This window comes from Rhinopithecus roxellana, chromosome 5 (genome assembly GCF_007565055.1).
Source record: "Rhinopithecus roxellana isolate Shanxi Qingling chromosome 5, ASM756505v1, whole genome shotgun sequence".
Lineage (NCBI taxonomy): Eukaryota > Metazoa > Chordata > Mammalia > Primates > Cercopithecidae > Rhinopithecus > Rhinopithecus roxellana.
In genome coordinates this window covers 31,750,138-31,762,445 of record NC_044553.1, presented here as the reverse complement: position 1 = coordinate 31,762,445, position 12,308 = coordinate 31,750,138, and the positions used below count along the sequence as shown (strand labels likewise).

General features: G+C 46.0%; 1 protein-coding gene across 6 annotated transcripts in view; it reads left to right on the top strand.

Annotated features, from left to right (window-relative positions):
- Positions 1-12,308, top strand: part of PATL2 (PAT1 homolog 2) — a 50,943-nt gene that overhangs the window by 32,242 nt on the left and 6,393 nt on the right. Inside the window, exons 1-7 of one of the 6 annotated variants that reach the window (XM_030930866.1) lie at positions 4,158-4,204; positions 6,338-6,428; positions 7,208-7,410; positions 8,975-9,055; positions 10,458-10,600; positions 11,359-11,427; positions 11,652-11,793. In XM_030930866.1, coding sequence (XP_030786726.1) covers positions 6,413-6,428; positions 7,208-7,410; positions 8,975-9,055; positions 10,458-10,600; positions 11,359-11,427; positions 11,652-11,793 — 654 coding nt within the window. In that variant the 5' untranslated portion in view covers positions 4,158-4,204; positions 6,338-6,412. The other 5 variants (XM_030930863.1, XM_030930865.1, XM_030930864.1 and 2 more) reach the window with 5 other exon arrangements.

Below are 12,308 nucleotides of genomic sequence, written 5' to 3'. Positions count from 1 at the left end.
TGTTGCCACCACTATGATGGAGTCAAAAGCCAGAAAGCAACAGTTGAAGGAATGATGTGAGGAAATGGAGAAGTTTAGTTTGTTGGGTAGGAGAGACCTGAAGGGCAGTTAAAATAAGAAACAAAAACAAGACGGGGATTTGTCTCCAAGAAGTGGACACATCCTGATATTTCTATGCTATACTCTAAAAAAAAAGAGGGGAAAACAGAGAGGCTCAAGACACAGAGAGAAGTGGCTGAAGGGCCAAATATCCAGGAAGAGAGTCTGGACTTGAAGAGGAGGAGGGCCCCCCACCTGGAAGTGCAAGGTGAGGAGGCCTGTGACTGTGTATAATTTCCTCTAAGTATGAATTGAAGTAGATCAGCCCCAATGGCCTCTATTTTCCCCATAACATAAGAGCTGAGAGAAAAGATGGGAGTTGTGTGGAGGACTAGAGGATAATCCCTATCTTTTAGAATCACTAATGAGAGATGGATGGGAGAGGAAGCTGAACAAGGACAAATTAAAGAAAGCTCAGCAGGCTGGTGATGGAGCAGTGTCTGTCATGCTCCTAACAGGAAGCAGATGGCACATTCAAGTGCTATAACTGAGAAGCATGTCCAAAAGGGAATATTCATCAAGGTGTGAACAGGAAACTTGTAAAGGACAGTGAAGCACCCTGGAACTAGCAAGAGTGGGGAGCCTTTCCCACCCCCAGACCTCAGGGGCAAGGGGAGGGAGCAGATCCCAGATCCAGAGGGAATGGGTACAATTTAGGAGAGGGCTGCCACATTGGAACTCATATGGCACAGATGCTGACATTATCTGAAGCCAGGCAGCCTTCTCTCTCTCCAGGTTCTGGTGACTGCTCCATCCTCTTGTCCCAGTCCCAGGGGATTCTACTATTACTTGTGGTTTCACTATACTCTTTCTATACTTTTATAAATATCTCTTTACTAGATTATCCAGTTTTAGTACACCATCTATTTCCTGAAGGAAACCTGACATATATGGTTCTTTTAAAAGACTAATAAAATAGACAAACTCTGGAAAGAAGAACAAAGGAGGAGATTAATAATATTAGAAATAAAAAGGGAGACAAAGGGCCGGACGCAGTGACTCACACCTGTAATTCTAGCACTCTGGGAGGCCAAGGCAGGTGGATCACTTGAAGCCAGGAGTTGGAGACCTGCCTGCCCAACATGGCAAAAGCTCATCTCTACTAAAAAAAAAAAAAATACAGGCCGGGCGCGGTGGCTCAAGCCTGTAATCCCAGCACTTTGGGAGGCCGAGACGGGCGGATCACGAGGTCAGGAGATCAAGACCATCTTGGCTAACACTGTGAAACCCCGTCTCTACTAAAAAATACAAAAAACTAGCCGGGCGAGGTGGTGGGCGCCTGTAGTCCCAGCTACTCGGGAGGCTGAGGCAGGAGAATGGCGTAAACCCTGGAGGCGGAGCTTGCAGTGAGCTGAGATCCGGCCACTGCACTCCAGCCCGGGCGACAGAGCGAGACTCCGTCTCAAAAAAAAATACAAAAATTGGCCAGGCATGGTGGTGTGCACCTGTAATCTCAGCTGCTTTGGAGGCTGAGACAGGAGAATTGCTTGAACACGGGAGGTGGAGGTTGCAGTGAGCTGAGACTGTGCCACACTGCACTCCAGCCTGGATGACAGGCAAGACTCTGTCTCAAAATAAATAACTAAATAAAAGGGGGTGGGAGAGACAAAGTATAGTTATAGCATGGATTTTTAAATACTCTTATACTATGAACAACTTTATGCCAACAAATTTGAAAATTTACAAGAAATGGACACATGGACAAATTCCTAGAAGATATATAACTTAAAATTCAAGAAGAAATTGAAAGCCAGGCTACAGTAACCAAAACAGCATGGTATTGGTACCAAAACAGAGATATAGACCAATGGAACAGAACAGAGTCCTCAGAAATAATACCACACATCTACAGACATCTGATCTTTGACAAACCTGAGAGAAACAAGAAATGGGGAAAGGATTCCCTATTTAATAAATGGTGCTGGGAAAATTGGCTAGCCATAAGTAGAAAGCTGAAACTGGATCCTTTCCTTACTCCTTATACGAAGATTAATTCAAGATGGATTAGAGACTTAAATGTTAGACCTAATACCATAAAAACCCTAGAAGAAAACCTAGGTAGTACCATTCAGGACATAGGCACGGGCAAGGACTTCATGTCTAAAACACCAAAAGCAACGGCAGCAAAAGCAAAAATTGACAAATGGGATCTAATTAAACTAAAGAGCTTCTGCACAGCAAAAGAAACTACCATCAGAGTGAACAGGCAACCTACAGAATGGGAGAACATTTTTGCAATCTACTCATCTGACAAAGGGCTAATATCCAGAATCTACAAAGAACTCAAACAAATATACAAGAAAAAAACAACCCCATCAAAAAGTGGGGAAAGGATATGAACAGACATTTCTCAAAAGAAGACATTCATACAGCCAACAGACACATGAAAAAATGCTCATCATCACTCGCCATCAGAGAAATGCAAATCAAAACCACAATGAGATACCATCTCACACCAGTTAGAATGGCAATCATTAAAAAATCAGGAAACAACAGTTGTTGGAGAGGATGTGGAGAAATAGGAACACTTTTACACTGTTGGTGGGATTGTAAACTAGTTCAACCATTATGGAAAACAGTATGGCAATTCCTCAAGGATCTAGAACTAGATGTACCATATGACCCAGCCATCCCACTACTGGGTATATACCCAAAGGATTATTAATTATTCTACTACAAAGACACATGCACACGTATGTTTATTGCAGCACTATTCACAATAGCAAAGACTTGGAATCAACCCAAATGTCCATCTGTGACAGACTGGATTAAGAAAATGTGGCACATATACACCATGGAATACTATGCAGCCATAAAAAAGGATGAGTTTGCATCCTTTGTAGGGACATGGATGCAACTGGAAACCATCATTCTTAGCAAACTGTCACAAGAAGAGAAAACCAAACACCGCATGTTCTCACTCATAGGTGGGAACTGAACAATGAGATCACTTGGACTCGGGAAGGGGAACATCACACACTGGGGCCTATCATGGGGAGGGGGGAAGGGGGAGGGATTGCATTGGGGAGTTATACATGATATAAATGATGAATTGATGGGTGCTGACGAGTTGATGGGTGCAGCACACCAACATGGCACAAATATACATATGTAACAAACCTGCACGTTAATCACATGTACCCTAGAACTTACAGTATAATTAAAAAAAAAAAAAAAGTCAGGAAACAACAGGTGTTGGAGAGGATGTGGAGAAACAGGAACACTTTTACACTGTTGGTGGGATTGTAAACTAGTTCAACCATTATGGAAAACAGTATGGCAATTCCTCAAGGATCTAGAACTAGATGTACCATATGACCCAGCCATCCCACTACTGGGTATATACCCAAAGGATTATAAATCATGCTGCTATAAAGACACATGCACACGTATGTTTATTGCAGCACTATTCACAATAGCAAAAACTTGGAATCAACCCAAATGTCCATCTGTGACAGACTGGATTAAGAAAATGTGGCACATATACACCATGGAATACTAGGCAGCCATAAAAAAGGATGAGTCTGCGTCCTTTGTAGGGACATGGATGCAGCTGGAAACCATCATTCTTAGCAAACTATCACAAGAACAGAAAACCAAACACCGCATGTTCTCACTCATAGGTGGGAACTGAACAATGAGATCACTTGGACTCGGGAAGGGGAACATCACACACCGGGGCCTATCATGGGGGGAGGGGGAGAGGGATTGCATTGGGAGTTATACCTGATATAAATGATGAATTGATGGGTGCTGACGAGTTGATGGGTGCAGCACACCAACATGGCACAAGTATACATATGTAACAAACCTCCACGTTATGCACATGTACCCTAGAACTTAAAGTATAATAAAAAAAAATTAAAAAAAAAAAAAAGCCAGACTAGATCTACTGCTGTTAAATAACCTGAAACAATGGATTTAAAAATCTCCTCATAAAAAAGTGTTTTATGCAGCAAATTTAAATATTTCTAATGTCATTTTTTTTCCTTTAAGAAAAATTGTTTAATAGAGACGGAGTCTTCCTATGTTGCCCAGGCTTGTCTTGAACTCCTGGGCTCAAACAATCCTCCTGCCTCAGCTTCCCAAAGTGCTGGGATTACAGGTATGAGTCACTCTAATGTCTTTTTAAAATCTGATCCAACAATCCTGTGTACCTGTGTGTACTTCTTATTCTAGAAGAAGCTCTAAGAGGCTGTGGGAAGCATCTGCTTTATTCACTATGTACCCCAAACCTAGCATAGGCTTGGCTTAAACTTAACATAATTAAATGATGGCAGGAAAGTTAGAACATCTAGAGGATCAGTAGACATATGAGATTTCAGATAAGGGCAGGGGACTTTCATAAAAAACAGTACGTCCCAAGTTAAACTCCGAACAGCCAGGGCAGGGCTGTGATCTTAAAGACTGAGCCCTAATCCACCTGCTTTGGTACTAGTCAATACCAGAAGTCCCTTCAGAATGAAAATCTTCATGCAACAAGTTTCTCCTTAAGATCTATCTCTACAACAACGTGATGAATCACCTCTAGAACACTGAAATTCACCATTTGGTCCTTTGGTTAATAGTGCCAAAGTACGTTATTAGGAAGTTCCTGAGAGAAACAGCTGAATAACATTACCAAAAAGGCCAGAACCTGGCTGGGTGTGGTGGCTCGTGCCTATAATCCCAGCACTTTGGAAGGCCAAGGCAGGCGGATTACTTGAGGTCAGGAGTTTGAGACAAGCCTGGCCAATATGGCAAAACGCTGTTTCTACTGAAAAAATATATATATATTCAAAAATTAGCTGGGTGTGGCAGTGGCCACCTATAATCCCAGCTACTCGGGAGGCTGAGGCAGGAGAATCTCTTGAACCCGGGAGACGGAGGCTGCCCAGATCATGCCACTGCACTCTAGCCTGGGTGACAGAGTGAGATGATATCTCACAAAAAAAAAAAAAAAAAGGTCAGAACCCAATTCAGATATATGAGAAGTTTTTCAGTAACTTTCAAGCTACTTATATTTGTTCCCCCACTCATATCGTTTATGACCTGCAGTAAAACTTCTGAAACAAATATTTTCCTTTAAAGGCACCAAGAATCATGGTCTTATCACGATGACAAGAGGGTCCTAACTTTAATTTTTGATGTAGGGAAATTGACTTAGTTTTTATTTTTATTCAGAAGTTCTACAAAGTCATGTGGGTTTCAGCTGAACACAAGATGTGGGCACAGAACCAAGGCTTAGATGAGGCTTGGGAGGGTGTTGGGTTTTGCCTACCAGGAGCAGCTATGTTTCTGTTTTGGTTGTTGTTGTTGATTTGTTTTTACTTCTGAGCTTCTGGACCAGTTTGCCATTAGAGCAGCCAAGAAGATGTAAGATTATGTATCTCATGCAAAAGTGTTTTTACCATGAAGATCTGGCTTCCAAATTCACAGGGGTCTCTCATCAGTCCGAGCTGAGTAGCTGACTTAAGCTCACATGACCCGGTGAAGGGCAAGCATCATCAGGTGGACTTGAGGGCTTCAAGTACGCTGCCCTGAAGCGCCAGGAACTTGGTTGCTAGGCATCCTCCCCAGGATCTACCCAGGACTTTCCTATCCAAGTTTGTTGAAGCAAAACCTAGGGATTAAATGAAATGCAACCTCACAAAGTACCAATGAAGGGTGTGGAAAACAGGGATCCTCTTTTTGAATATCTGCCCCCAAATATCAATCCCAATAAACTATACTAAAAACCATGGATGGCTAAAAATGCAGTTTAGGTCTTTTCTCTGTTCAAGGATTTTTTAAATCATTAAACTATGTTCTCATATTTCCATCAGGCCCCAAAGGTTGGAGGATGCTGGCCCTTTAATGGGTAAGCAGGGGAGGAGCTGGGACTTTTAAAGGCAGGAGCAGCAAACAGGTCCCGGCTCAGGCTGCTATGAATAACTTAAACAGAAAGGACAGCAACAGTCAGGTGGTGGGTGTCAGCAGCAAGGCATCACCACACTCGGATGGTGACTGGTGATGTCCGTTGGGAAGTACTTCTTTTCCTTCTCCTAGCCTGTCCCTCATTTCTGTCCCTTTGTGGGACAGCTCCCTAGAGCTGAGCTGGGAGGGTGGGGGTTTATGACAGTCTTAGACCCCAGGGTCTCTCTCCTCAAGACCATGGCCAAGAATTCTCTAACCATCTTGCTGGGAGGATTCCATGGCTGTTTTAGGGTGCCATCATCCTTACTGACGATGGTGCCTCTTGGCCTCTTTCTTGTCTCAGGTTTACCTTCCAGAGGCTGGCAATGCTCTTTCACTGGAGGACACAGCCAAGAAGGAAGTCCACCAGCCTACCAAGATGAAATGCCTTGAAGGTATCAACAAGTGGGCCGTGGTGTTATATAAAATGCCCCAGCATGCAGAGCTTGCTGGTCTGTTTCACGTATGGGCTTGGATGTCCAGAGTCACCGGAAGTTATTCCAAATTCTTCTACTTGCTAATTATATTACAGTGGGTGACTGAGAGGTCACTCTTCTGGGCTTTATTTTTCTCACCAACCTAGTAAAATTATCAATAACAACCCAGGACAGCCTCATATGACTATTAAATGAACATATGCACGTAAAGTATATGGCACACAGGAGGGTTAAATTGCAGTGAGTCGGGGCAGCTGGAACTTGTTCAAAGAGGCAACAGAAAGGGCGTTGGGTGGGGCAGAGCAGATGGAAAAGGCTGTGCTAGAACTTAAGCAATTGAAGAGGGGATGTGAAAGTGAAGATGTTTGGTATCTGCCAGGTTCCTTTTGTTTGCTTTTTAAATTGTTATTTAGAGACAGGGTCTCACTGTGTTGCCCAGGCTGATCTCAAACTCCTGGGCCCAAATGATCTTCCCACCTTGGCCTCCCCAGTAGCCAGGACTACGGGCACAAGCCACCACACCTGGCTCAGGTTTCATTTGACTCACTAGGGGATGGTTCGGGGGAACTTGGGAGAGGGGAGGCTGAGTTAAATCCACAGAACAGGAGGCATTATGTTCAAAGGTGGTGCTGGAGATGGCTTAAGAACAGAAGTGCTATTGAGTAGTAGCCTCTCTAGACAAGATTCACACCTGAGCCCCCATTTTACCTTCTCCTCTGGCCCACACTTAAACCAAGGGCCAGGTAAGATCTGTGGCCCTTTGGCTCCTGAGGAGGAGCTGGTGTCTGCCTGCCAGTTGGAAAAAGAAAAAGAGAATGAAGGGGAGGAAGAGGAAGAGGAGGAGGAGGAGGAAGATCTGGACCCAGACCTGGAGGAAGAAGAGGAGGAAGAGAATGATCTTGGGGATCCAACTATACTTGGTGCTGTCCATAACACCCAGGTACCATGGCAGGAGGGAATGGGAGAGGGTTGTCCTGAACTGTCTGTGGCTCACAGGCTGTCACTAAACATTCTTCTTCTCTTTTCCACCCTTTTTCAAGGCAAGTTCTGGATTAACACTTCGATTTTAAGCCTTGAACCTGAATTAGGGACTCTCTCCTTCCCTCTTTCTCCTGTCTTCCACTTCGTTTCTGATGCTGTTCTCACCTTAAAACCAGGTCCTAGCAGAGCTGTGCATCGCCCACAGGCGGTGGCCCTGCTACTAGTGTTAAAGGTGAATCATCTTTGCCTGATCCTGGGCCTCTGTCTCACTAGTCCATTCCTGGTATTTGTTCCCCTGGATCTCATAACAAGCGGAGAAGGACAAGGACTCCCATGTAGATATGAGGTGAATCAGACCTTCCTTCAACCTACTACGAAGATACAGTAGTCCATGGTTTCACTTTCTGCCATTTCAGTTACCCTTGGTCAACTATAGTCTGAAAATAGGCGAGTATAGTACAATAAGGTATTTTAAGATACTATATTCACCTAAGTTTTATTACAGTATATCGTTATAACTGTTCTATTTGTATTGTTCATTTCTTATTGAATCTAATTCATAAATTAAACTGGCCAGGTGCAGTGGCTCATGTCTGTAATCCCAGCACTTTGAGAGGATTGCTTGAGGCCAGGAGTTCCAGACCAGCCTGGGCAACAAAGCAAGACCCTGTCGCTACAAAAAAAAAAAAAAAAAAAAAAAATTTTCAAACATTAGCCAGATATGGTAGTACATGCCTGTAGTCCCAGATACTTAGGAGTCTGAGGCAGGAGGCGGGCTTGAGTTCAGGAGTTTGAGCCTGCAGTGAGCTATGATAGTGCCACTGCACTCCAGCCTGGGTGACAGAGCAAGACTATGACTCTAAAAAAAAATTTAAAAAATATGAACTATCGCCGGGCACGGTGGCTCACGCCTGTAATCCCAGCACTTTGGGAGGCTGAGGCGGGCGGATCACGAGGTCAGGAGATCAAGACCATCCTGGCTAACACAGTGAAACCCTGTCTCTACTAAAAATACAAAAAATTAGCCGGGCGTGGTGGTGCATGCCTGTTGTCCCAGCTACTCGGGAGGCTGAGGCAGGAGAATGGCGTGCACCCGGGAGGCGGAGCTTGCAGTGAGCCAAGATGGTGCCACTGCACTCCAGCCTGGGCGACAAAGCGAGACTCCGTCTCAAAAAAAAAAAAAAAAAAAAAAAAAAAAAAAAAAAGAACTATCATAGGTGTGTATATATAAGAAAAAACACTACACAGGGTTTAGTACTATCCAGTTTCAGGCATCCCTTGGGGGTCTTGGAACATATCTCTCTTGAATAAGGGAGGACCACTGCAGTAGTCTTATTCCTCCCGGGAGAGGGAGAGGAATCCTGGCCCAGTTGACTTTGAACCTGAGGGAGGGCCAAGCTGCCACTGCCCTGGATGTTGGAATAGCTGGTCTTGCTGCCTCCGTCCACCTCCTCAAAAACACAGGTGAATGTAGAAGACACTACAGAGGCCCATTCGAGCCTGGTTCCTCCTTCCTGTTCCAGAGAGCTCTGCTCAGCTCCCCTGGAGTCAAGGCCCCTGGTGTGCTGGGAATGTCACTTGCCTCCTTGCATTTTCTGTGGCAGGTAAGTCTATTGCAGCCTTCATACTGTGCATAGTGAGGATTCTATCCATTATGTTCAATCTGGCCCCAACCCTGGTCTGGAGTTAAGGCACCCAAAGTGAGGTATGGGTATGGGAGGTGGGAGTTGCCCCAGCATAGAGGAGCTTGATAAATGACAGGTGGTGTGCCCAACCATGGGCATGGATAGACACCTTCATATGTGGTACTGGGACAACTGGCCATGTGTATGAACAAGGACAAACTACTCCTGCCTTAGGCAATCTTTCAGCAGATGGCCAGCCCTTAGCTGGAAAGAGCACCTGCCCTTCAATTAACTGTGTAATGGGAACATGGCCTGGGGTAGAGGAATTCAAGAATGATGATATCCTGCAGGGAGAACTAGGAAAGAATTAGAGTTTTGAGGAGGGGCTTCAAGTGAGTCAGAAAAAGACAGATGAGTACTGCCCCAACGGCTGAAAACAGCCCAAGAGAAGGCTATCATAGAGAGGAGAGTGAGAGGTGTTGACTTTCCAAATAGTAGGAAAAGCACATGACCCCAGATTGTCAGGGAATAAAGAGCTGCTTCCTAGTCAAGCCCTGTTGAAACAAGGGTAGGGCTGGGTGTGGTGGCTCACGCCTGTAATCCCAGCACTTTGGGAGGCCGAGGCGCGTGGATCACAAGGTCAGGAGATCGAGACCATCCTGGCTAACATGGTGAAACACTGTCTCTACTAAAAATACAAAAAAAAAAAAAAAAAAAAAAGCCAGGCTTGGTGGTATATGCCTGTAATCCCAGCTACTCAGGAGGCTGAGGCAGGAGAATGGCGTGAACCCAGGGGGCAGAGCTTGCAGTGAGCAGAGATCACGCCACTGCAGTCCAGCCTGGGCGACAGAGTGAGACTCTGTCTCAAAAAAAAAAAAAAAAAAGGAAAGAAAAGAAACAAGGGCGGCCAGGCGCGGTGGCTCAAGCCTGTAATCCCAGCACTTTGGGAGGCCGAGGCGTGTGGATCACGAGGTCAGGAGATCGAGATCCTCCTGGCTAACAGGGTGAAACCCCGTCTCTACTAAAAATACAAAAAACTAGTCGGGCGCGGTGGCGGGCGCCTGTAGTCCCAGCTACTCGGAGGCTGAGGCGGGAGAATGGCGGGAACCTGGGAGGCGAAGCTTGCAGTGAGCCGAGATCGCGCCACTGCACTCCAGCCTGGGCGACAGAGCGAGACTCCTCCTCAAAAAAAAAAAAAGAAACAAGGGCAGGAACCACAGTCTGGTGCCCTCAAAGCTGCCTTGAGGGACTCACAAGATGGCACAATGTTGGGTGACGTTCTTGAAGGGAAAAGGCAGGAAAGGAACTGAGCCCTCACAACAACAGCAGCATTCTTTTGGTGGAGATGGCATTCTCCCAGACCTCTTAATTCCTCTCTCAGACCTTGGACTACGTGTCGCCCATCCCTTTCTGGCCTACATTTCCCAGCACCAGCTCTCCAGCAAGGCACTTTGGACCTCGGCTGCCCTCACAAGACCCAACTATTTTTTGCAGCCTGCTGACCTCGTGGCCCCCTAGGTTCAGGTACTGATTTGAAGTTCTCAGGAGGTGCTGGCTGAGGAGGGGTGGGGACCGTGCCTACCAGTTGCCACAGGAAAACAGAAATCTAGTAAGAGTAGTCTGAGGTATAGTCTAATTCCTTCTCCCTCACAAATGTAGCCCGAGGAAGATTAAAAACTTATTTAAAGCCGGGTGCTGTGGCTCATGCCTGTAATCCTAACACTCTGGAAGGCCGAGGTGGGAGGATCACTTGAGGCCAGGAGTTCAAGACCAGCCTGGACAACATGGTGAAACCCTGTCTCTACTACAAATATAAAAATGAGCTGGGTGTGGTGGCGGGAGCCTGTAATCCCAGCTACTTGGGAGGCTGAGGCAGGAGAATCACTTGAACCCAGGAGCCAGAGGTTGCAGAGAGCTGAGACTGTGCCACTGCACTCCAGCCTGGATGACAGGGAGACTGTCTCAAAAAAAATTAAAAATAAAAATTTATTTGCAATCAGCTAGCATGATGGAACTGACACTAGGATTCAGAACTCCTGATGCCCAGGCCAAAAGGTTTTCTACTGTGCCAAGATTTCCTGCAGCCAAATTGCAGGAAAATGTTGAAGGAGCTTGGGAGTCCTATGGGTCTAGGACTATGATGTGCCATGTGGCTTTGGGAAAGTACCTAAAGATAAGGTTCCTTAGATGTTCACCTTAGCTGACCTGGGCTGAATGAATGGAGGGGGCAGAGAACTGAGAGCTTCCTTCCACCCAGCTCAAGTTACTTCTTGTCTTCCCAGTCATCTGACCCAGCTCCACCCTCAGCACCAACGGATCTTGCAGCAGCAGCAGCGTAGTCAAACACCAAGGTACAGCCCAGACCAGGAGCAGGGTTGAGGGGAACCCATCTGCATGCCAGGTCTCCCCTTGTGACCAGTCATCTCCCTCAAAGCTCCCATGTGGTGGTTAAAACCCTCATACTGTTGCCCACCTCTGTGCTTGCTCCATCCTTCCCAGCGAGCCCCACTTCCTGCTCACCACACCTTGGGAAGTGTCAGTGGTGGGTAAGTCTAAAGGGATGTTTTCCTTAAAGTCCCCCAGCCAAGAAGCCTTGGTCTCAGCAGCCAGACCCCTATGCTAACCTCATGACCAGAAAAGAGAAGGACTGGGTGATAAAAGTGCAGATGGTGCAACTGCGGAGTATAAACCCCTGCCTGGATGATTACTACTACCAGGTGAGCCCCGCAGTACTCAGCCCTGCCTCTGACCTTGGGTTAAACGGGCCTGGACTCCTGGGCCCTCTCTGATCCTCTCTTCTGCTCATAGAGTTCATGTCTGTTCAGGTGGGAGAGAGAATCACTACAGGATGGGGGCCATATTTCTAAAATTGACATCCCAAGCTCATTTCTCTCTCTCCTCCTACGTTTCAGCTGATTATTTCCAGTTCCCCAAACACACTTAGGTTTTGTCTCTACTCTTTGCTAAGAATTTTCCCTGTTCACCCAGGAAATATGGACTTTCCCACCTTTGTATGCTTAGAAATGTCTTGTTATATTAATCTACTTTCACTTTTTATTTTTTATTTTATTTTATTTTATTTTTTTGAGACGGAGTCTCACTCTGTCGCCCAAGCTGGAGTGCAGTGGCCGGATCTCAGCTCACTGCAAGCTCCGCCTCCCGGGTTTACACCATTCTCCTGCCTCAGCCTCCTGAGTAGCTGGGACTACAGGCGCCGGCCACCTCACCCAGC